This window comes from Abrus precatorius, unplaced genomic scaffold, assembly GCF_003935025.1.
Source record: "Abrus precatorius isolate BTA unplaced genomic scaffold, Abrus_2018 Scaffold4, whole genome shotgun sequence".
NCBI lineage: Eukaryota > Viridiplantae > Streptophyta > Magnoliopsida > Fabales > Fabaceae > Abrus > Abrus precatorius.
In genome coordinates, this window is record NW_020874384.1 from 16,391,346 (window position 1) to 16,412,514 (window position 21,169).

A 21,169-nucleotide genomic window follows, 5' to 3' on the forward strand; every position below is an offset into this window, starting at 1 on the left:
TCGAAAAAACCGCTCTACAGTTTTTTGTTGAAGTCTCCCAAAGGACAAAACCAAACAAGTTGCTAATGGGAGGTTATTCACCCCAACAATATGAATAATCAACGCTAGAATTAGACTTCTTTTGCTTTTTTACAAATTTGATGTAAAATAAACCTATTTATACTCAATTATAGTTGTGAAAGTCCACTTATTTCAACGAGTTGTTATAACTATACGATTTAAATTGTTAGTTAACGTGACTTCTCAAAATAATCATATATTTTCTGTTCTCAGATTTAGATTTTTAAATGGAAATAATAATTTATATTAAAAAAAAAGCTAATAATTTCAAATTTTTAAATATAATGTTTTGTATATAATCTATTGCACCTTTTCGTCCTATCAATCAATTAGTAACGGATAAATCTTCATTTAATCACTTTATGTTATTGACTTTATAAATTTTTCACTTTAATTATTACTGTTAGTCATTTGTTCATCATTTGCCCTCCGTATGTTACACTTATCATAAACTAAAAGGGTAAATATTTTTAATTTAAGAGATTATGATAAAAGTTTATTTATTAATTTCATTCAAACTCGATGACACTGAATATGTTTGGATATTTATAACACAAATTCTTGTTTTTTTAAAAAAAAGATGTATTGTATTTTTGTCATACAAGTTAACTTCAAGACAACAATAAATTTTTTTAAAAAAATTAAGTAAAAAAGACTGCCTCATAATTAGCCTTTAAAAAATGTAAAAGTAATAACTTCTCTTTATTTTATGTATAAATTTATAAGAAATGTTATTAATACAATTTTATTATCAACTAAAAATTATAAAAAAAAACTACAAAAATTTATTATTAACTAAAATTTAATTAACGATGAAAATTACGGTGTTAGTATTTTTCAGAATTCAAAGAAAAGGAAGACCCCTTTTACATCGTACGCCTTGAATAAACTATTATTATTATTATTTGTTAAAAAAAGAGAGAGAGACAGAGACAGAGCTAACTATCAAGGGCCACGTAATAAACAGTCACACGTCAACGCAACCAATTTTTACACCCATACTCCATCAGCACATTAAAAAAGATGTAAAAGTAACTCTACGATGTATCTACTTTTATTCTTGGACACCTCATGCATTTCCATTCACTCCTGTATGGCTATATCTGCATGAAAAGAAACTTCAACATCACCCTTATCATCCTTATTTTCATCCAAAAAATCTTCTCGAGCGTTTTCAGCTAACATTAGAGCAACCAACCAAAAAAGGGATGATTCGAGGGATAAAAAGGCACCACCTCCAAGAAGACCAGTTTTAGCTGTAGGGCAGGTATACTTGAGATCAAGATGCACATTGCGGGTAAGGTGAAGCAGTTCAGTGATTGTTGGCCATAGCAGCATAGTTGCAGCTAGCCCAGTTGAAAACCTAAACAGATACATAATCATTCAGCCAACACAAGAAGAGCCAGAACTCTGAGATAAAGAAATGAAGCTGGCAGAAATATGAACCACAGTCATCGAAATTTAAACTGGCTGAAAATGTTGAGTGCCACTAGAAGGGGACAATTTTAGGCGTCTCTCTGTATTTGGATTATATTTTAAAGATGCATATAAAAAGTGAGACACAAAAATAATGAATTTTAATTGTTCAAGGAAACCAGTTTTAGGTGCAGGGCAAGTATGTATACAATTGTATCATTATGATCCAAGTTCAATAGAATCCAATATCTTTTATATCATGGCTAACAGGTGCTTAATGCATATTACCATCTATGTCAACAAAGTAGCTGCATTCTACTTGCACCTTCAGCAAAAACCAACGGGCGTTTTATATTTGCATTGACCAAAACAAACTCATTTTTAATAATGAAAACCAAATTAACAAGAATGACAATAGATCACTATGTTAGGCACCGTAGAAGCATCACGTTACATTTCTGCAAACTAAAAAATGGATTTCATTAAAGATTCCTACATAAGAGCCAGCATTTTGCTCTCACAAGTACATTCCAGAATTCGCTGCTAAAATAATCTAGGACGTTTATTTTGTTTCTATGACTTGAAAAATTCACTTGAAAAAATAATCATAATAAAAGATAAGGGGAAATTACTTACACTGCAATATTGAAGAATACCGCGAAAGAGGTGCTTTTAAAAAGCACTCCATAGTGAACAGATTTTCCTCTGTAAGGGTAAAACAGAGAGAGATATCCAACCACCGTGGAAGCAATAAGAAAAGCTGCTGAAAGATAACCCAATGCAACCGTTCGATCAGCTGGGAAGTCGCAGGTCACACTATCCTTACCAGGCACCGGCGTTCCAGCAGCAGGCTGTAATTATTTTATATGAAAAAATTGAATCAAAAATGTCTTTTTAACAATTTTAGCTACATTTTTTAATTGTTCCCTTTACTTTGTTGTTTATAATAAGTGTTTCAATCCATGTTGAAAGAATTGAAATGAAATCATATACGTAACACAATAATTGTAATTAATAATCCATCCTTGCAAGAGAAAGATCTGATTTTCAGTCATAAAATCTTCAATAACATATTACCATCTGATATAAAACACATCTAAACAACAGTCCAATTCAGTTTGTTTAAGTAATTGTAAATTGAGAGAGTCAAAGACGATGGCATAGAAAAAAAACCAGACTTTATTATATTATCCCTTCACCAGTGCGAGAAAAAAGTTCATATTGCCTCAAAATATTTAAATATATACTTGATTCAGTTTGTTTAAACAATTGTAAATTGAGAAGGTCAATGAAAGACGATGGCATAGAAAAAATCAAACACAAAAAGTTCATATTACCTCAAAATATTTAAATATTTCATATTTGATTGATAGTATAATAGACAAATTGTAATGGCCTAACGTCCAATCCATTTTTTCATGAGCCTAACAAACCAACAGTTCAAGAAATAATAAGGGTTCCGTAAAAATATTATCAGATAAAAATAATTACCTTCTTGTTCTCGGCTATGACTCCCAAAATGAAAGACATGAGACCAAAAAACGAAACGATGGAAGCCATTAATTTGACGGTGACGGCCATATTACACGTAAGAGGGGAAAGAAAAGACGAAAGTGGAGAGCAGAGAGTGGAGAGGAAGAGGAAGAATGTGGTGAATGGAAATGAAGATTGTTGAATAGGATTGGAAGGAAGATCTTAACGAATAACGAGTCACTTAGGCCAGGCTGGCAACTCCGACTCCTAATTCGTCAACAACCAAACACAACAGAATCATCCACGATCTACTGTACTTTTATTTATCATTTTTTTTTTAACAACCACGGCTTTTTCAAATTTTGGAAAATTAGTTTTCTCAGAGTTTATATTTATATTTTTAACCCTAGCACTGTAATTTTGGTCCTTATATATTTAATTTATTTATTTTTTAATTTAATAAATATAAAATGAAGGTGTAACGAATTATTAATTTATATATGTATGTTAAATATTTAAATAGAATTAAATAAAAATAGAAAAAAGTATATAATTCTTTAGTTTATTTACAAAAATGTTTAATTCAATGAATTATTATATATTTATTATATCTTTATTATTTATTAGATAACTTTTTAAAATAAAATATGTAATTTAAATAATTAAAAAGTGAATATAATTATATATAAAAAATTACATTTTAAGAGACTAAAATCATATAAAAATAATATAAATTAAATATGAGAACTAAAAATATAATTGATTTTTAAATTAACTATAATAGTTCTTTTAGTGATTAGCAAAGAAAAACAATCATTTGAATTCTAAAACTAGTCTTCTTGTTCTTTAATTTTAGATTTTGTTTTTTGTCTTTTAACTTTTTATTCATTTTAGGTCTTAGTTTTTTTTTCACGTTAATCCTTTCTAATAAATATATCATTTACAGCAGTAAGGTAATTTTAACACCGTTAATTATGCCTACTTAATTTTTTTTAATTGAAAATTGTTGTTGTCTTTGAACTTTCATCAATTAAAATTATTACTTAATCTGACAATCTCAACTTTGTGAAATTGCGCAACCGAGCCCCATTTTATGAGAACATTGTAGTTATACACAACATAACCTTAGTGGACTTCGCCCAAGAGCTTCGGGGGTCGTCCTCCCCGTGTAGTTTGTATGCCTCGTCCTGCTTCCTTGGCGTCAGGCGAAAGGAAATTTCTAAGTGAGGTAGCCTGCCTCATATCCTTGCTGCGTGGGCGTCTTTATAGAAAGGAACTCAACTCAAAACGAACTGAAAACAACTGCTTAATGCTTTGGCCGCTGAAAAGAAAGAACAAGAGTCTGGTTGTGCTTTCAGGCTAAGACGACTCTTTCTTGAACTATATAATAAAAAGATCTTCCCCTTCACACCAATCACGAGTTTTTCTACGAGTTCAACCATTAGATTATGAAAAGAGTGGCAAGAAGTGAATCCATATGAAACCTTTCCTCGCCTGGTGGCTTGGGTTCACGAAGGCAGCCGAGTAGGTCATGAGAAGGAGCATGTGAGCTTTGCTCCCTTCCTTCAACTTATAGGATGGAATCCGGACTCCTAACTAAACCCTCTTCCGATTGATTGTCTCGATTTCACCCTAACAGCCTATTGATCGGGAAAGGGGAAGTTCGAGCCCCGCCCCATCTTGTAGTGTAGGTCTGCTAACGTAAAGCGAGGAGTTGAGCCTGAACGGGCGCTTCAACTCAATGGACCGGGACCCAGCTTTCTTTCAAGGAAAATGCTCTACAACATTTTCCCATCTGCAATAACGAGTCCAACAAATTGAATACTTTAAAAATTATCTTTTCTCAACGAGAAAGGATGTCTATAATTTAGAATTTTGAGATTATGTTGTTAAGATTTTTACATATTATACAAAAATCTTAAGTTTAAAGGGTGTTGATCAGCGGAGTTATGAAAAGATACGAGAGGATACTTAAAGATACGAAATTATCTCTATTTTTAAAAATTAATTATAATATAAATTTATATTAAATTTAGTTTTTAAAAATAAAAAAAAACTATTTTAAAAACAGAAATCAAATATACTCTAATACTCTTATAACCTAAAACAAAACAATAATACTTAAAGACACGTCTATCAAATAATGACTTGCAATATTCATATTTCATAGTTACTCACAAAAGCAATGATTTATCGTTAAAATTGAAACAATTGGACATGACAACAGGTTAACAACATAGTTCACTTAAATATAAATAAATAAGTCTCTCTAAGTTAGGTCTTATAAAGCCTACATTCAACTCATTCTTAAATTTATGGTCTGAACATAGTTTATTTAAATGCGACGCTATTATTATGAAAATTACATATATATAATATTTAATATTGAAAAATTAATGAATAAAAAAAATAACTTATAGATTTTTTAAAAATTAATGAATACTTACAACTTTAAATTTTAACTCCTTATTTTAATAAATTTTATTTATAAAATATAATAACTTAATTTGATATATTAAACAATATAATAATTATTTATTATATAAAAATAAATAAATATATATTTATATATGTGGGCTTAAAGATTAAGTAAACTCATTATGTATAATATTTAAAATGAATTTGTGTAATAGGTTATACAAAGTAGTCCATACAACTCTAATTTTAATGTGAAAATTGAAAATTACATACATATAATATTTCATATTGAAAATTTAATGGATAAAAAAACTAACTTGTACATTTTAAAAAAATTAATGAATACTTATAACTTTGAAACTTAACTCCTTAATTTAATAATTTTTTTTAAATATAATAACTTAATTTGATATATTAAACAATATAATAATTATTAATTATTATATAAAAAAATGAATTTGTGTAATAGGTTGTATAAAGTAGTCCATACAACTCTAATTTTAATGTGAAAATTAAATAATATTTTATTATTATTTTTTAAATACTAATAAAGTCTAATATTGAAAAGTTATAAAATTTAAATAGGGTTAGATTAGTTTTTTGAATTATATGTATAATTATTTATTTATTTATGATAAATCTTAATCAATTTAACTTCGTGGGTTGGGTTGATTTTTAAATAAAATGTAATACTCTTTGAATCTTTCAATGCTTAAAAAAAGATTTTTTTTTTTTTTAAGTTAAGGCTCGAAGCAAGGTAAATGAGCTAAAAAAAAGGATAGTCAAAATTTTTATTTTTAAATTTTAAAATAGATTTGCTTGTATACTTTAGAGTCATGTTGATCCTAATATAACAATGGATAAGTAACTAAATGAGTAAATAGAAGTGTTAAAAAATATAGTTTTATAAGTATAATCTATAATTAATATTAAATTGATTTTAAAAATTTAAATTTATGTTAAACTAAATTTTTTATTAATTACATTTGTATAATTAGTTTAACGTTTATATATACTTTTTAAAATTATTTTTTTTATTTATCTAAATTTATATGTATAGATCTACTACTTTATATTTTTAGTTATTAAATATTTGTGTTATATTAATTTATAAAATTTTATTGTAATTATATTTTACCACTAATATTTTTTTAATAATTTTAATTTTTATAATTAAATTTAAATATTTAAAATAATTAAAGATATTAAAATATAACAAATATTTTTAAATTAATCACTACTATTGTTTTTATACTTATGTTTATTTTTTACTTTTTAGAATATTATAACATAATAATTTTATTATTATTTATATTATTAATTTTTTCTAGGTTTTAATTTAAACTTTTATTATAAATTTTATTTATTAAAATAAGTTAAAAATAACAATAAATATTTTATGCATTTCTATAAAATATAATATATTAAAAAATATTATTAAAATCTCTTTGGAATATACTAATTTAGTATAATATTTTGTATAATAAATTAGTTTTACTTTAAAAATAAAAATCACAAATATATTAAAAATCAGTTTTGTGTTAAAAATTAAATTTAAAACTAGTTTCAACAAAAATTAAATTTTAAACTGATTTAAAGCTAGATTTAAAGTTTAAAATTATTTTTAAACTGATTAAAAAAATAAAATAAAATAGTTTAAAATTTAATTCATATAATTAATTTGTGTGATGAATAAATGATAAAAAATATAATATATTGAAATATTTATTAATTTAATAAAGTATAAAAATAAAAAAATATTATTAATAAATTAAAATATACAAAAATATTCTTTTTATATGTATTGTTAATTTATTTTAGAGATGTAATAGGTTACAATATTTTTTGTATTCATATTTTATCTTTAATAAGGGTTGATGCTTGACAAATATATATATATATATATATATGCAAATATAATGTTATATTATTTATTATAAAATTTAAATATTTTTTAATATAATAATTTAGCAATAATATAAAAATATTTATAATATATTTTTACCATATGTAAAAATAATTTAAAATTAGTTTTAAACAAAATCCAAATTTTAAAATTAAATTTAAATCACTTTTTAGAAAAATTAAAATAAATTAATTTATAATCTAATCATATAATTAAATTTTAAATAGATTCAGATTAATTTTTTGAAAATCGAGTAAGTATATTATTTAAACAATATATTTTATTGTAATTTTTAAGTACTATTTGTATTTTTGTTTTTTCTGTCACCTATTTCCTCTCATCGATGAAACGGTGAAAATTATAAAATTATATTATATTTTACATTATTATTATTCACTTTTATAAAAAACAAAATTTCTAATTACTTACTCGACATAAATATCATTTATTGATGTAATAAGTGTGAATAAAAAAATCTCATTAAATAAATTTTGAAAAGTTGAATAATATATAAATAATAAAAAATTAATCATACAACAAACTTAATATTTTAATTTGGATGTAATATCCTGTGTTATTTATAGGTAGTTTTATTATTATCATTGTTATTCATTAATTAGGTTAAAAGACTCTACAATAGCATATTGAAATTGTTATTTTTGCAAATAAAAAAAAAGTGTAATTTTTTTAATTCAATTATCTTATATTTAAAATTATTTATATTTTATCTTTGAGCAAACTCATATACATTTTTCTTATACTTGTAACAGGATCTTTCACCTAAAAATTTTCTGATGCACAAGATCCATTAAAATGGCAAGTGCAGAGCATACTTCTTTTTAGTCAGGGACTAAAGGATAGTCATTATAAACAAAGCTTTCAGAGAGAGAAACTTAGAAATAACTCATGATATATGAAACACACAAGTTTTATTTCAGTTCGATCTGCCTTCAAATGGCAATGACTCCTCCTTATATAGAGGATGGATAGCAGACATAATAATTATATTCGACAGGTATGGATAAGATTCTTATCCTTTTACAAAGTAGCTTTGCGCAAACATACAAAAGAAAAGCTTTAAGTACATCTGAGTCACACAAAAACATAATATATAAAGACACTTTATTACATAAAGGTACTTTATCTGAGATTCTTCAGTCCTTGAAGATAGGCTCGTGACTTGGTGACATGTTAGGATCAATACTAGAGCTGTAGCTGAAGGAATCATTTGGATTTTGTGAGTCCATGAAAGTATCAGTATGCGAAGACCCTTTATCTCTGATTATGACATGGCTAGTTGTTTTCCAATTTCCAAAAGTAATATTGGAGCAAATTATTGATGGATTTACCTGTTGAATTTTATCCCACATGGTTGGATTATCATTATCAGAAGGGCAGATTATGTCTATTGCTTTTAACTTAAAACATGTAGATTTTACTTTAAACATTTCTTATTAGGCTCCATTTTCAACATGGAGATGAGTATTTAAATCTGCCTGGTTATAAGGTGGTCTGTCTGGTTGAGATATTTCCTGAAGATTTGGATAAGTATTCCAAACCTTAACTTGATTCTAAGTATAAAGTAATTTTGTAACGGGATGTTCAAAATAAGGTCTGTGAATGATTACCACCGTTACATACTTTGGAGTCTCAGTTAGAGGCAGCTTAATTTCTTTCTATATGCTAAGTCTTTCCATTTCAGTCTGAACATCTTTTTTCCAGTTATGAATAGATTGGTACCAAGATAGGAACTTCCATATCAATGTTGACTGATTTCGAAGATCACTGAGAAACTCAAACATACTGAATGTGGGAAAAACTATGGGATAATGGAATAAAAAAGTAGCACACCAGAGATACCATACATCTTCTTCAATTAAGGGAAAATCCATTAATAAAGCAAAGATGTTTAGGTATGGTGCATCAGGTTGAAACCAGGTAGGTTTTGGTTTAGCACCATGGTTATGAAGGGAAAGAGCCAAATAATGGAACATATGATTTCTGGCAAAATCTTTAATGTATTCCACTGTAATGACCCCATCATTTCTCATGTCAGGAGGAAACATTGGAAGATGATTGTGTCTAGTACTAGTACTAGTTTCAGCAATATTGAGTGTGAAGATTAATGGATATGTGTTCAGAGAAGTAACAATGGCAACAGGCTTTTTTGGTCTGGATAAGAGATCAAGAACAACATTTTTTCTCCTTTGATGTGTCTTACGGTAAAATCATACCTGGAGAACCAGTTCTTTAGTCTGAGAACCTGAGGATCAGGTGGCATTTTGTTCTTGAAATCAAGCAGTGCAGGAAAAGCAGAGTTGTCCATTTGAACCTCAAAATTATGACATCTGAGATAGAAGTCAAATTTTTGGATACCATTTTTGACTGCTAGAGCTTCTTTATAGGTTGTGTGATAATGTTTCTCAAATTCTTTGAATTGTCCACTGGCATGTCCACAATAAGCCTTTTTTCCATTAATCTCTTCAAGTAGAACAGCTCCTCAATAATGATCACTAGCATCTGTTTGCAAAATTCTTTTTCCATCACTAGGAATCTTCAATGGTGGAGGATTCTGGGCTATTTTTTTCAGATGATGAACAGCTTCAGTCTGTTCATTGCTCCATGGTGGAGGATTTTTTCTTAATAACTTTGATAGAGGACTTGTGTATTTGGCTGCATTAGGAATAAAATCCCTAATATAATTCAGTACTTCGAGAAACTGTTGGATTTGTTTGACTGTGGAATTTTCATCAGGAAAATTCAGAAGTTATTCTGCAATGTGAGGTTGTGGTTGATAATTTCCCTGAGAAAAATGCATTCCCAAAAAATCTATATGGGTTTGGACTAACTGAATCTTTTTTTCTGACAACATAATCCCATAAGTGTTGTCAAGGTTAAAAAAACTTGTTTAAAAGAGCTTTTATGAGATTCTGTATCTTTTGAGAATAGTAATACATCATCTATATAAATGAGTATACTATCAAGAATTGGTTCAAAGATTCTGGTCATGGCTTTCTGGAAAAGAGAAGGTGCTACTTTTAGACCGAATGGAAGAACTTTCCATTGATACTGGACATTTGGAATACAGAAAGCAGTTTTGTATCGATCAGAGGGATCAACACCAAGTTGCCAAAATCCTGATTTTAGATCAAACTTTGAAAAGATCATGACATCTTTAATAAGTGTATGAAGAGAGGAGGTTTTTGGAATAGGAAACTTATCATCTTTGAGAAAATGATTAAGAGGCTTGTAATCGATTACTAACCTTTTTTTCCCTCTGATCCTTTCAGATCTTTTTTCAACATAGAATGCATGGCATGCCCATTTAGATTTGGTTGGTTCAATTAATCCTAGACGAAGAAGTTTAGCGCATTCTTGTCTAACCATCTGAAGGTCACTTGGACTCATTCCAGGATGTGTGGCTTTAGTAGGGTTGATGTCTTCATTGAGCTTGAAGGGAAGCTTTATAAAGAATTCTGAATTATTCCAAATTGGATTGGGATGAGAGAAATTCTCATGTCCATCTGCACACAAGGTTTTCAGCTTCTCCTTAAGTTTGAAATATTCTGCTGGACTTTATTCAAGAGAATAAAGTTTCAATACATCTGTGTAGGGCTTGAAATTTCTCTTGAATTTTATTTCTCTGGGAAGGATTTAAAGTTTGTCCGTTAGGTAGTAAGCATCTATTCTGAGCAGAATATCTTTGTTAGGAAGATGAGTTCCTATAGGCTTAACTAAATTATGCAGTCTTGGAACAACTTAATTCCAATGGACATTCTGGAAATTAAGTGTGTATTGAAGACCTTCCCATCAGCTGCTACGAAATTGGTTGTATACTGAGTCCAACATTCTTTTGGAAGAACATCTGGATTCATCATGGTTCTTTGTGCTCTAGTGTCCATATAGGCTATGGCTTTGATTGGTGAAGCATATTTATTGAGGAGAACTTGAACCTCCACACAAGGTTGTGATGGAGTCTAGAGGACACTATTTACTTCTTGAGTAGAATAAAGAGGAATGTATTCTTCTTCTCTGCTTAATGAATCTGAAGAATCATCAGACGATTCTTGAAGAGTAAAGAGAGTATCCTGGTCTGCTTCTTCTTGTTCAGAATATTCAAATTCAATATCCCTTTCAATAGGTTCTAATGAATTTACCAGGTTTTGAGCTTTGGTATCTTTGTTAGGGCATTTCTTAGCAAAATGTCCTTTTTTCCCGCAGATAAAACATCTGGTTCCTTTGTTTTTTCCTCTCTTGTTCTTCTTCTTGAAATATTTCATCCTTTTCTTCTTTTTTGAAAACTTCTTTATTTTGCCTTTTTTCTTGGATGAGCAAACACACTTCTTTTCTTTGCATCCAATTTCAAGATATTTTTTCTTGCAGGCTTTAGTAAACTTTGACCTTTCATTCATCACATTAGAGATGAATAAATGTGTCCTGCACAATTTATCAAGAGATTCTAATGTCTTTTGGTGGATTTGGCCAAGGCTCAGACTGGTTAAATCTTGTCTTTGGGCTGCAATGAGTTTGTGAATCTCTAGTTGTAGTTCCTGAGGAAGAGAAACAACATAAGTATTTTTTAGACTAACATCATTGTACCCATTAAGAAAGTAGAAAATCTCTACCATTCTTTTATGATGTCTTTCTAAATTATTTTTCTTCAATTAACAATATCTCATCTCAAAATAGTCTTGTCTGATTTTCTTATCATAGAGATCCATGTCACCCATAAATTCTTGGTGTATGGTTCCAAGAACTTGGTGAGTATTTCCCAGTTGATGAAACTGGTCCTATTTGATACTGCCAAGATTGTGATACCATTCTTTTAGGGTGCCAGTCATTCTGCAACAGAATTCTTCAATGACTTTGTATGGATCTGCATCTAGCTTCATGAATTGAGTATCTAACCAAGCTCCGAAATCAAGTAATATTTTTCTTTAATATTTTGGAGAAACATCATCAAGAGTGAAATAAGGACCTCCATTAATTTTTGATACTTTTTTCTCTTGTCTACTAGTTTCTTCTTCTTTATCAGGTGAATCATAAAAGGATCATCTTTGATTACTGGATTGTACTATATTAACCATCAGCATTTCAGTAATATTTGTGAATTCTTCATTAAAGGATTTGGTTTCTGATAATTCTGATTCACTCTAGGGTTCTTCAGCTGTTGAAGATTCATAAGATTCATCATGTGAATCCTTTCCCAGTAGATAAAGATTCATGGGATTCTTTCTCAGTATCTGAATCGTCAACTGGTTCATCTTCTTCAAGTATTACACCTATAAAAGGTGTTTTTTCTTGACTTCCTTTTGATGACTTCTTAGGAGAAGATTTTTCTTCTTCAGAAGAGTCTAAGCTTTTTGTCTTGTTAGTTTCTGAAGAGGAAATACTCATCTTTCCTTTGCCCTTAGAATCACGTGTGGAAGACCTAGGTTTAGGTCTATAAGCAAAGGGTAAGGAGTAAGATGGTGCTGTAAAAGTTCCTTGATAAAAAGGCTATGGACTAAAAGGAGAATAGTAGCTTGATTGTACATGAGGTGGAACAAGAAAGGGATTAATTTCAGCTTCCCTATTCTGTTGTTTAGCAGCAGTTAATTCATCCATTTCCTTCACTTGCTCTTTGAGTCTCCTGATTTCTCTATCTTTTTTGTGGTATTCTCCAGTGAAGACAACTTTTTCTTCTGTCAATTTTGAAATATCTAACTCCAATTTAGCAATTTGCTTTTGAGATTCTTTATAACATATTCCGAGTTTATCAGAAAGATATTGGAGCTTTTCATCATTCTTATGGACAGATTCAACAATCTGATCCATCTTTCCATCCATCTTTTTCAAGAGTTTATTTTGAGCCAAAGAATTCTCAGTCTGCCAATTGAGAACTTCTTCAGCTTGAGATGGAGCTTTAAGAGTTCCATCTGGTTGTACTTCTGCAGGTATCACTAAAGGCCTGGTGTTGACCTTAGTGACTGGATCTACCTTCCTTTCCAATGAAGGAAAATCTTCATCATACTTTGTAAACATCATACAGGGAATAGGAGCTGCAACTTTTTCTAAAGAAGTGCTGAAAGAAATGCACAATCTTGGAGGAGGAGGCCATGTGATCAAATTTGGATCACAAGGAGGTTTAGATAACATGCCTTCTTTTCTTAAGATCTCCAGGGCTTCATCATAGATGGGCAAAGGTTTTCTTTCATTCCTGATTCCTACCCATGGAGTAAATCCAGGGTCTCTTCTTCTGGGCTTAGGAGGTGGTTTGCAAGGTTTCTTTTTCTTCCTTCTCAGATTGTCTTCATCATCATCATTTGATTCTTCATCAGATGTATCACCAGTATGCGTCCAACAATCACAGTCAGGATCACACATGGAAGAATCAACATCCCACATGAAGTGTCCATCAAATTTGTTTGAGTAGATGGAAGATCCATCAGGTTTAAAGTTGTATACTGGGATTCTGTGTTCTTTTCCGACAAGAATTACCATAAGTGACTGGAAACAGTTGGAAGAAGGACTTGGTTCATCCTCAGGCTTTCTGAATATGGTTCTGACACCACCATCAACAGATTTTCTGAAGGTAGCTTCAAAAGATTGGATTGGTTTGTTGTTTTGCCTGATCTTCTCATAGTTAGTTGTTCATTCAAGCGGAATCAACTTGAGAAGTTCTTTTCTGGGAACTTGGATGATGGATGGAACATCATCTTCACTTCTGTTGGCTATGACGAACAAATTATCATTTACCATTCCTGGAAGAGGAGGGTCATGGGCATGGTTTTGAAACCTGTAGATCATTTGATGATGAAGTGTTGCAGTGATGACTTCTTCAATTTGTTCAGCTCCAGTGAGCTGGATCTGGACGTTCAGTCTGGTTGGAAGAGTTTTATCTTTCAAATAGACATTGTAGTTTGGAAAAATAGTGAGGATCACACTTCTAGCATGAAGAGTGGTTAGTAGTATAGCTATAACAGCATGTTTATAATGGATGTAAGTGGAATCAAGAAGAGTGATTCTGGCAGTAACTGAAAGATTTTTCCTACCATGTAAAGATAGGACTAATCTAATTGCTCCAAAGTGCATAGCAGTGTATCCCTCAGTCTTCCAGTGATCTATGAAAGTGTTAGGGATTTCAAGGTTGATGTATCTCTCTTCTTTTGTAGCAGATATCTCACACTGGTCCATTCTGGTGGATTGAACATATTCTTTTATAGGAGATTGTTTCCTGAGGATCAACAAGTTCACTTTGTTGGTCCAGGATTTTTTTCTTCTGAAAACATTGTAAGGGCTCAACATAGGAGCTATGGATTCCTGAATCTGAGCATCTTTAGGAACATAGGTATATGGTAATGAGATAGGAGAGTTTAGAAGAATAAGAGAGATTTCAGTAGAAGAAGTGTTTATGTGTGTATTCATGATATTGTAGAAACTCTTACTCACTTTATTTATAATGACTATCACACTTATCCACTTTTTCAACAAAGACTTTAGACTCTGAATAAATACAAGAGTTCGTGACATTGTTACAGACATGGGTGACTGTGAATACAATCTCTCCGGTAGCTACCTATCAGCTGTCTAGCCGATAAATCTTGAGAATATAAACATCAAATAATTTAAAGACTCTGATATCATTACTAGCCGAGAACCGCTTATATCATAACCTAAAGAAAAACTATCAGCACTTTCTAATACTTTGAGCAAACTTATTTCAGCGTATATAAATTTTTTAAATCTATTTCTTCATTTTACTTGCACAAGTCATAACACCCAAAATATCAGCGTACTTATGATTTTCGTTGTAACAGTGCTAAGAAGGTACGAATTTTTTCAAATTAACGTATACACATTTCATTATATAAACATTTAAGTTAAGGAACAGAAAAATTGGCTGCAATCACATCATCCCTGTCATATATGCTTTCACACGGGAAAATCCAACCAACGAGCAATTTTCCTTAATTTTCAGTAGTTGAATTGAACAACTAGCATCCATGAACGCATAACTACGTACCTTCCTAATATCATATGGCTTCTACCTTCAGGACTCTCTTTTTCTTTCTTTCTTTTTTCTTATTACCTCTATACTCTATTGTTTAATCTAATCTAATATTGCAAAAGCACATTGTTGATATGTTAATAAAAAAAGAAACAAATTTAAAGCAGAAAGCTTTGGACTTAGGAGTGAGAACTTCGGGGGATTGGGGCAAACATTATCTGGCATATGGCATCACAAGGCTCCGGAACGAAGAAAGGTACATATCTGTGAGTCACGACAACCAACGCCTCCTGATTAAACACTTTTTGGATATATTATTTAATACTGTTTTTAATAATAATTAGTTAATTCTTTAAAAATTAAAATACCTGTCAATTGATTTTTTAAAAGTTCTATTGTTTATTTCTAAAAAATAATTAATAAAAATGTTCAAAGATTATTAAAAAAGTATATTGTTAACATTTTTGAGTTAACTTTGTTTTATGAGAATAGATAATATTAATATAATAAGCAATGTTAATTCATGCTCTGAGAAAAAATATTTAAGAAAATTGTATTTTGTAAAAATTAATTAATATTTTAAGGTACTATAATTAATAAGAGGTACTATGACATGTAACTCAACAATGTGATTTTCGAGCTTTTTCTGAAAAAGTCTGACACAGCCACTCGACTGTGTAAATTTACCTTCACTGGAAAAAGAAAAGAAAAGAAAAAGATTCTCCACCACATAACTTCTCACATTCTCTTACTCATTCATTCCTTCGTTTCTCTGTAGTTACTGCAGAAAGCTGCTTAGTAGGCACAACAAGTTTATCTATCCAAAGGATCTGGTCTGCACTTGCTGTAGCTGCTTCTTGTGACCTTTTTTTAACCTTGTTGCTTCTGAGAACTTGTTCATGCCCTTCTCTCTGTGATTGGCATCACTGGCGTAGTGTGTATTTCATTATCCTCAAATTTTTTACTCTAACTTCTTCACTGCGCTGTAGTATTAAGAAGTGAAAAAAAGCAACTTTGAGTTCTGATCGGTGTTTATGGAGTTAATGGGAGGTGGAAAGTTTAGTAGATGTGTTGTTCTGTTGTTCTTGAATGTTCTGTTAGTGGGAGTGAGTGGGATTGGTGTTAATTGGGGCACACAGTCCACACACCCTTTGTCACCATCTAAGGTGGTGAAAATGCTGAAAGACAATGGCATTCAAAAGGTTAAACTTTTTGATGCTGATCCTGGTATCTTAAATGCTCTCAAGAAGTCTGGGATACAGGTCATGGTGGGGATTCCAAATGACATGCTTTATACCCTGGCTAACAGTGTGCAAGCAGCTGAAAAATGGGTTTCCAAGAATGTTTCTGCACATGTTTCTTCTGGTGGAGTAGACATCAGGTACATACACCTTTTTTTACTCTTTTGTAGAGATTCAATCAACCATTATTTTATACAGGTTCATGCCTTTGAATAGGGTTTAAAACTTTAGATTGGAGCTTCATGTAATTACTGTCATTATCACAGATTTTGTTGCTTAGCTTAGTGTCCATTTATGATAGGATGTGTTTGCATAAACCGGCTAACTTCTTTAGAAATGTGAATGAAAAACACCATAGTTGCTAATCTACTAACTAGGAACCAAGGCCCAGTTGAGAACACAAAGTGATATTAAGGTTTGATGGTACCTAACTTTGATTAATTATGTAATGGATGCATTGTCAATTTCAAGAAAATCTAAATTTCTAACTGGCTAATTTTGTTTATTATTCCAAACATAAAGAGATGCAAACTAGGAAATGCCAGATAGCTTCGGGTGTTGGACTCCAAAAAGATATGCTTATTATTCATTTATCACTTCCCCAATATCCTAGGATGGCTCTCCCCATGATTTCAAACTCTGGTTGCTTTGCATTGTCACTTCTGCACGATGTTTTGGTGCTTCTGATGTTGCATGATTCACTAATCTAAACATTAGTTATTCTGTCTTCTTCTTTGATGTATTATTGGTGTTCCTAAGTTTTCCCACACTGACAAATGCAATTTTCATCTATCATCATTGAAGATACTCATTTCTAATTATTATACAAGTCTCAACTTCACATACGTTCTTCTACTTCAAACAAAGTAGTTTGATATTATCCTTTACTTCAATATATTGTATACAGTGCCCCTGGTGATTATATTTAGCTCTACCACTACTTGTTTCTAGTGCAGTGAAAATACATGGTTTCTCTTTGATAAACATTGTGCTTGACAGATTTTAATTGTTTGTTGCATAATTCTATTGGTTTGGATATTTCTCCTGGACATTAAAGGGCAGCGTTATCTGATAAAATGCTTTTAAGGAGTGGTGGTGCTATAATTGTTAGAAGAAAACATTGCAACCGGAGAGGAAAAGACTTCTAATGAATGGACATTAAGAGTCTTTCCTAGGTGAAATTGTAGTGGAATATGCAATGAAAGGCATTAATTTCAGGGGTTCTGCGCTTCTGCTTGTGCCCTGTCATGGACCACTGAAACTGTCTTCCATCTACTTTGTCTTTTTGGAAGATTGTTCAATGTCTAATCTTCCACATCATCTACTACCTAATGTATTCCTTTTGATTCTCATATATGCTGATCTAGGAAAGCTGCATGCATTGATAACGTGCAGTCCTGGAATAAATTGTTTGAGGTTTTTAATAGTCCAATCTTCTTAATTTTACATTCATCAATGTATTTTATTGATTTTAAATTCATATCCCAGAAAATAATGTGCACTCTTGGCCGACTAATTGGTTAGAGTAGTCGGACTATATTCCTACCAAAAGGTGAGATGTCAATTATAATTGGTTATATTTAGGTATATCTATATCAAGGTTGTCAATGGAACAATTCATATCCCTATAGTTATAGCTATTAGCTGAATGTCTCTTCCTTGTATTTTCTTCACTCGATACCAAAGCACGATTGTGATTATTTTCCTTAAGAGAGGTTACTGTTTTACTGTTAACTGAAGGAAAAGTTGGTTTTCATTGACCTAGGATTGCTACGCTTTTCTTTTTGTTCTTTGCATTGTTAATGGCATTCTTATGCCTGTTCGTTCATCATTTACTATTTTTTTTGTAAATAGATCTTGCAATTAGAGCTGGTATCATATGATCTCTGCAACAGTACGATTTCTCTATATAATAATTTTGTGAGTCAATATGCTTATGATGCCTATTTCTATTCATTCCTGATACTTTGACAATTGGGGGAAAATATAGACGATTCCTTCTCTGGTCAACCAACATCTTTAATATTGTAAGACTAAATGGTTTCCCTTCTAGATGATAAAAACTGCGTGTGTTAGCACCTCTCCCTTCCTTTCTTCTAGCACCTAAGTTTATTAATTCATTTGTAATCACTTCAAAGCGATTGATCCATGTAGCTGACCTTACATAGTGACATAAAATTTCATCTTTATTATTGATTCATGCTTGTTTATATTAGATCTGTAAACTCTACGACTACGTGTTCCACTTGTCTATATTTTCTTTTTCATACACACCATTTCTTGTGGCTTTTGCAAGGTACGTTGCAGTGGGGAATGAACCATTCTTGTCAACGTACAATGGTACATACGAAGCCACAACTCTTCCAGCTCTTCAAAACATCCAGGCAGCTCTAACGAAATCCGGTTTGAGCAACCGTGTCAAAGTCACCGTTCCCTTAAACGCCGACGTGTACCAAAGCTCGTCTGAAAAGCCATCAGACGGCGGTTTCAGGCCAAACATCAACAATGTCATGCTGCAGATTGTCAAGTTCTTGAACGACAATGGAGCTCCCTTTACTGTGAACATCTACCCCTTTATAAGTCTCTACTCTGACCCCAATTTTCCTGTTGACTATGCTTTTTTCAGTGGCTATCAGCCTGCTATAAACGACAATGGAAGGAGCTATGACAACGTGTTTGATGCCAACCATGATACTTTAGTATGGGCACTACAAAAGAATGGGTTTGGAAACTTGCCTATAATTGTAGGGGAAATTGGATGGCCCACAGATGGAGACAGAAATGCAAATATTCAATATGCACAACGTTTTAACCAAGGTTTTATGTCACGTTATATGTCTGGAAAGGGTACTCCGATGAGGCCTGGTCCTATAGATGCATACTTATTTAGTCTCATAGATGAAGATAATAAGAGCATTCAGCCAGGGAACTTTGAACGTCATTGGGGCATGTTTTACTTTGATGGGCAACCCAAATATCAACTTAATCTTGGGTCAGCCCGAGGGAATGGGTTAGTGGCAGCTAGTGGTGTTGATCATTTGGCTAAAAAGTGGTGTGTTTTGAAACCCTCAGCAAACCTTAATGATGACCAAGTGGCACCTAGTGTAGCCTACGCTTGTCAAAATGCTGATTGCACTAGTCTTGGGTATGGGACTTCATGTGACAAGTTAGATGTTCACGGTAACATTTCTTATGCCTTTAATAGCTACTACCAAATTAATGACCAAATGGACAGTGCCTGCAAATTCCCTGGCCTTTCTATGGTCACTGACAAAGATCCTTCGGTTGGAGATTGCAAATTCAAAATCATGATCCAGACAGATTCTGCAATGCTCAATGGGAGACCTGGTTTTCTAAGAATAGTGCTCTGTGTTTTTGTCTTTTTACTATTCCGTAATCTTTCGTTTTGATTTGCTTGCTTTTAATTAATTTTTACTATTCCGTAACCCTGTCTTTTTAATTTTTTTTTGGTGAATTAAACTCTGTAGCCAATGTAAGGGGGAAAATGCGTTAAATTGTTTATTGCTGCATTAATGTTGACCATTTTACACCCTGCCCTATAGCTGTCTATTTCTTTTTTCACTAGTTACAATGCCTTTACGGATTTATTTTAAAATATTTGAAATTAAATGAATAAAAATATAATTCATTAAAGTTGGTAAATTTAATAGTTGGGATGAAAGTGTAATCTTTTAAAATTTTGTTAGAAATTTTAAGTTATTTTAACTGAAATTACACTTGGACATACATGTGTTTTGTGTATATTCTTTCCGTACTTATCATTAATTTTTCACTTTAAAATATATTTTTTCTTTATTGAATTTTATCATAACGTTGTGTTATATTTAATATTCTTAATATAATACTTGTATCTTTTATTAAGATAAAAAAAACAGTCATGGTCCTCTTGATTGATTGTGATAGCATGTAAACTACTTACTCAAAAATGGCAACTTCTTACTAAAACACTTACTCAAATATTATTTAATTATATTACTTTTATTTGGTTGTGTATTATACCTTCAAAACAAAGCATTTGCTCTTACATTAGTAAAACAGTGTACTCAACTTTATTTATAGATATAGAAGATGCTTATAATTTTTTTATCAAATTTATTAATTATAAATTAAGTATAATTTAAGTTTATATACATATAAATATAGAAAAAGGTAGGATACCAACCAATGATGCAATAAATGTATACTTTTACATAGTTGATAAATATTATTAAACAATCACATAGCATTATTAGAAAACCTTATATTTATGTATGTTAAAATTTTAAACATTAAAAATACATTATAACACATTTTCATTATTATAAAACTCATTAATGTCTTATTTTTATATATATATTTAACAGGCTTAAAAAAATTACTTTAAATTTAAAAAAAATGATCAATTCAAAATTTTTAATTAAATAAATAAATAAATAAATAAATATATATATATATATATATATATATATTGTAAAATTTGAAAAGGTAGAGTGTTAATCAATATATTTTTGTTTTGCTGTTTTATAGTATGATTATAAACTAAAATTACTTTATATATTAACTTATTTTGTATGTATATTAGATTTTTAAAAAATTAATTATAACAAAAGTTACATACTTCATAGAGTATAGAATGTTTTACTTATACATATAAAAAATCAATAT

General features: G+C 30.6%; 2 protein-coding genes across 3 annotated transcripts; one reads left to right on the forward strand and one right to left on the reverse strand.

The window, feature by feature from the left end:
- Positions 1-938: 938 nt before the first annotated feature.
- On the reverse strand, positions 939-3,239 carry LOC113865747. The gene is made up of 3 exons (XM_027500484.1): positions 2,968-3,239; positions 2,113-2,327; positions 939-1,423 (listed from the first exon to the last, which is right to left on the reverse strand). The coding sequence occupies exons 1-3, from the start codon at positions 3,055-3,057 to the stop codon at positions 1,144-1,146; spliced, it is 585 nt and encodes a 194-aa protein (XP_027356285.1). The 5' UTR covers positions 3,058-3,239; the 3' UTR covers positions 939-1,143.
- Positions 3,240-15,942: 12,703 nt separating this feature from the next.
- On the forward strand, positions 15,943-20,060 carry LOC113865399 (glucan endo-1,3-beta-glucosidase 5-like). 2 transcript variants are annotated; one of them, XM_027499907.1, is made up of 3 exons: positions 16,022-16,644; positions 17,562-17,920; positions 18,801-20,060. In XM_027499907.1, exons 2-3 carry the CDS (start codon positions 17,703-17,705, stop codon positions 19,912-19,914), a joined length of 1,332 nt encoding a protein of 443 aa, XP_027355708.1. In that variant the 5' UTR covers positions 16,022-16,644; positions 17,562-17,702; the 3' UTR covers positions 19,915-20,060. The 2 variants fall into 2 exon arrangements, with proteins under 2 accessions (XP_027355707.1, XP_027355708.1); XM_027499906.1 differs by lacking the exon at positions 17,562-17,920 and having other exon boundaries at positions 15,943-16,644; positions 18,801-20,031.
- The last annotated feature ends 1,109 nt before the right edge of the window (positions 20,061-21,169 follow it).

Bases quoted from the DNA above. Each gene is read 5' to 3' on its own strand.
- LOC113865399 (XM_027499906.1), top strand. From the start codon at position 16,298: ATGGAGTTAATGGGAGGTGGAAAGTTTAGTAGATGTGTTGTTCTGTTG. The intron at 16,645-18,800 runs GTACATACACCT...GGCTTTTGCAAG, and splicing joins TCTGGTGGAGTAGACATCAG to GTACGTTGCAGTGGGGAATG.
- LOC113865747 (XM_027500484.1), bottom strand. From the start codon at position 3,057: ATGGCCGTCACCGTCAAATTAATGGCTTCCATCGTTTCGTTTTTTGGT. The intron at 2,328-2,967 runs GTAATTATTTTT...AAATAATTACAG, and splicing joins TCATAGCCGAGAACAAGAAG to CCTGCTGCTGGAACGCCGGT. The intron at 1,424-2,112 runs GTAAGTAATTTC...GTATCTGTTTAG, and splicing joins GTATTCTTCAATATTGCAGT to GTTTTCAACTGGGCTAGCTG.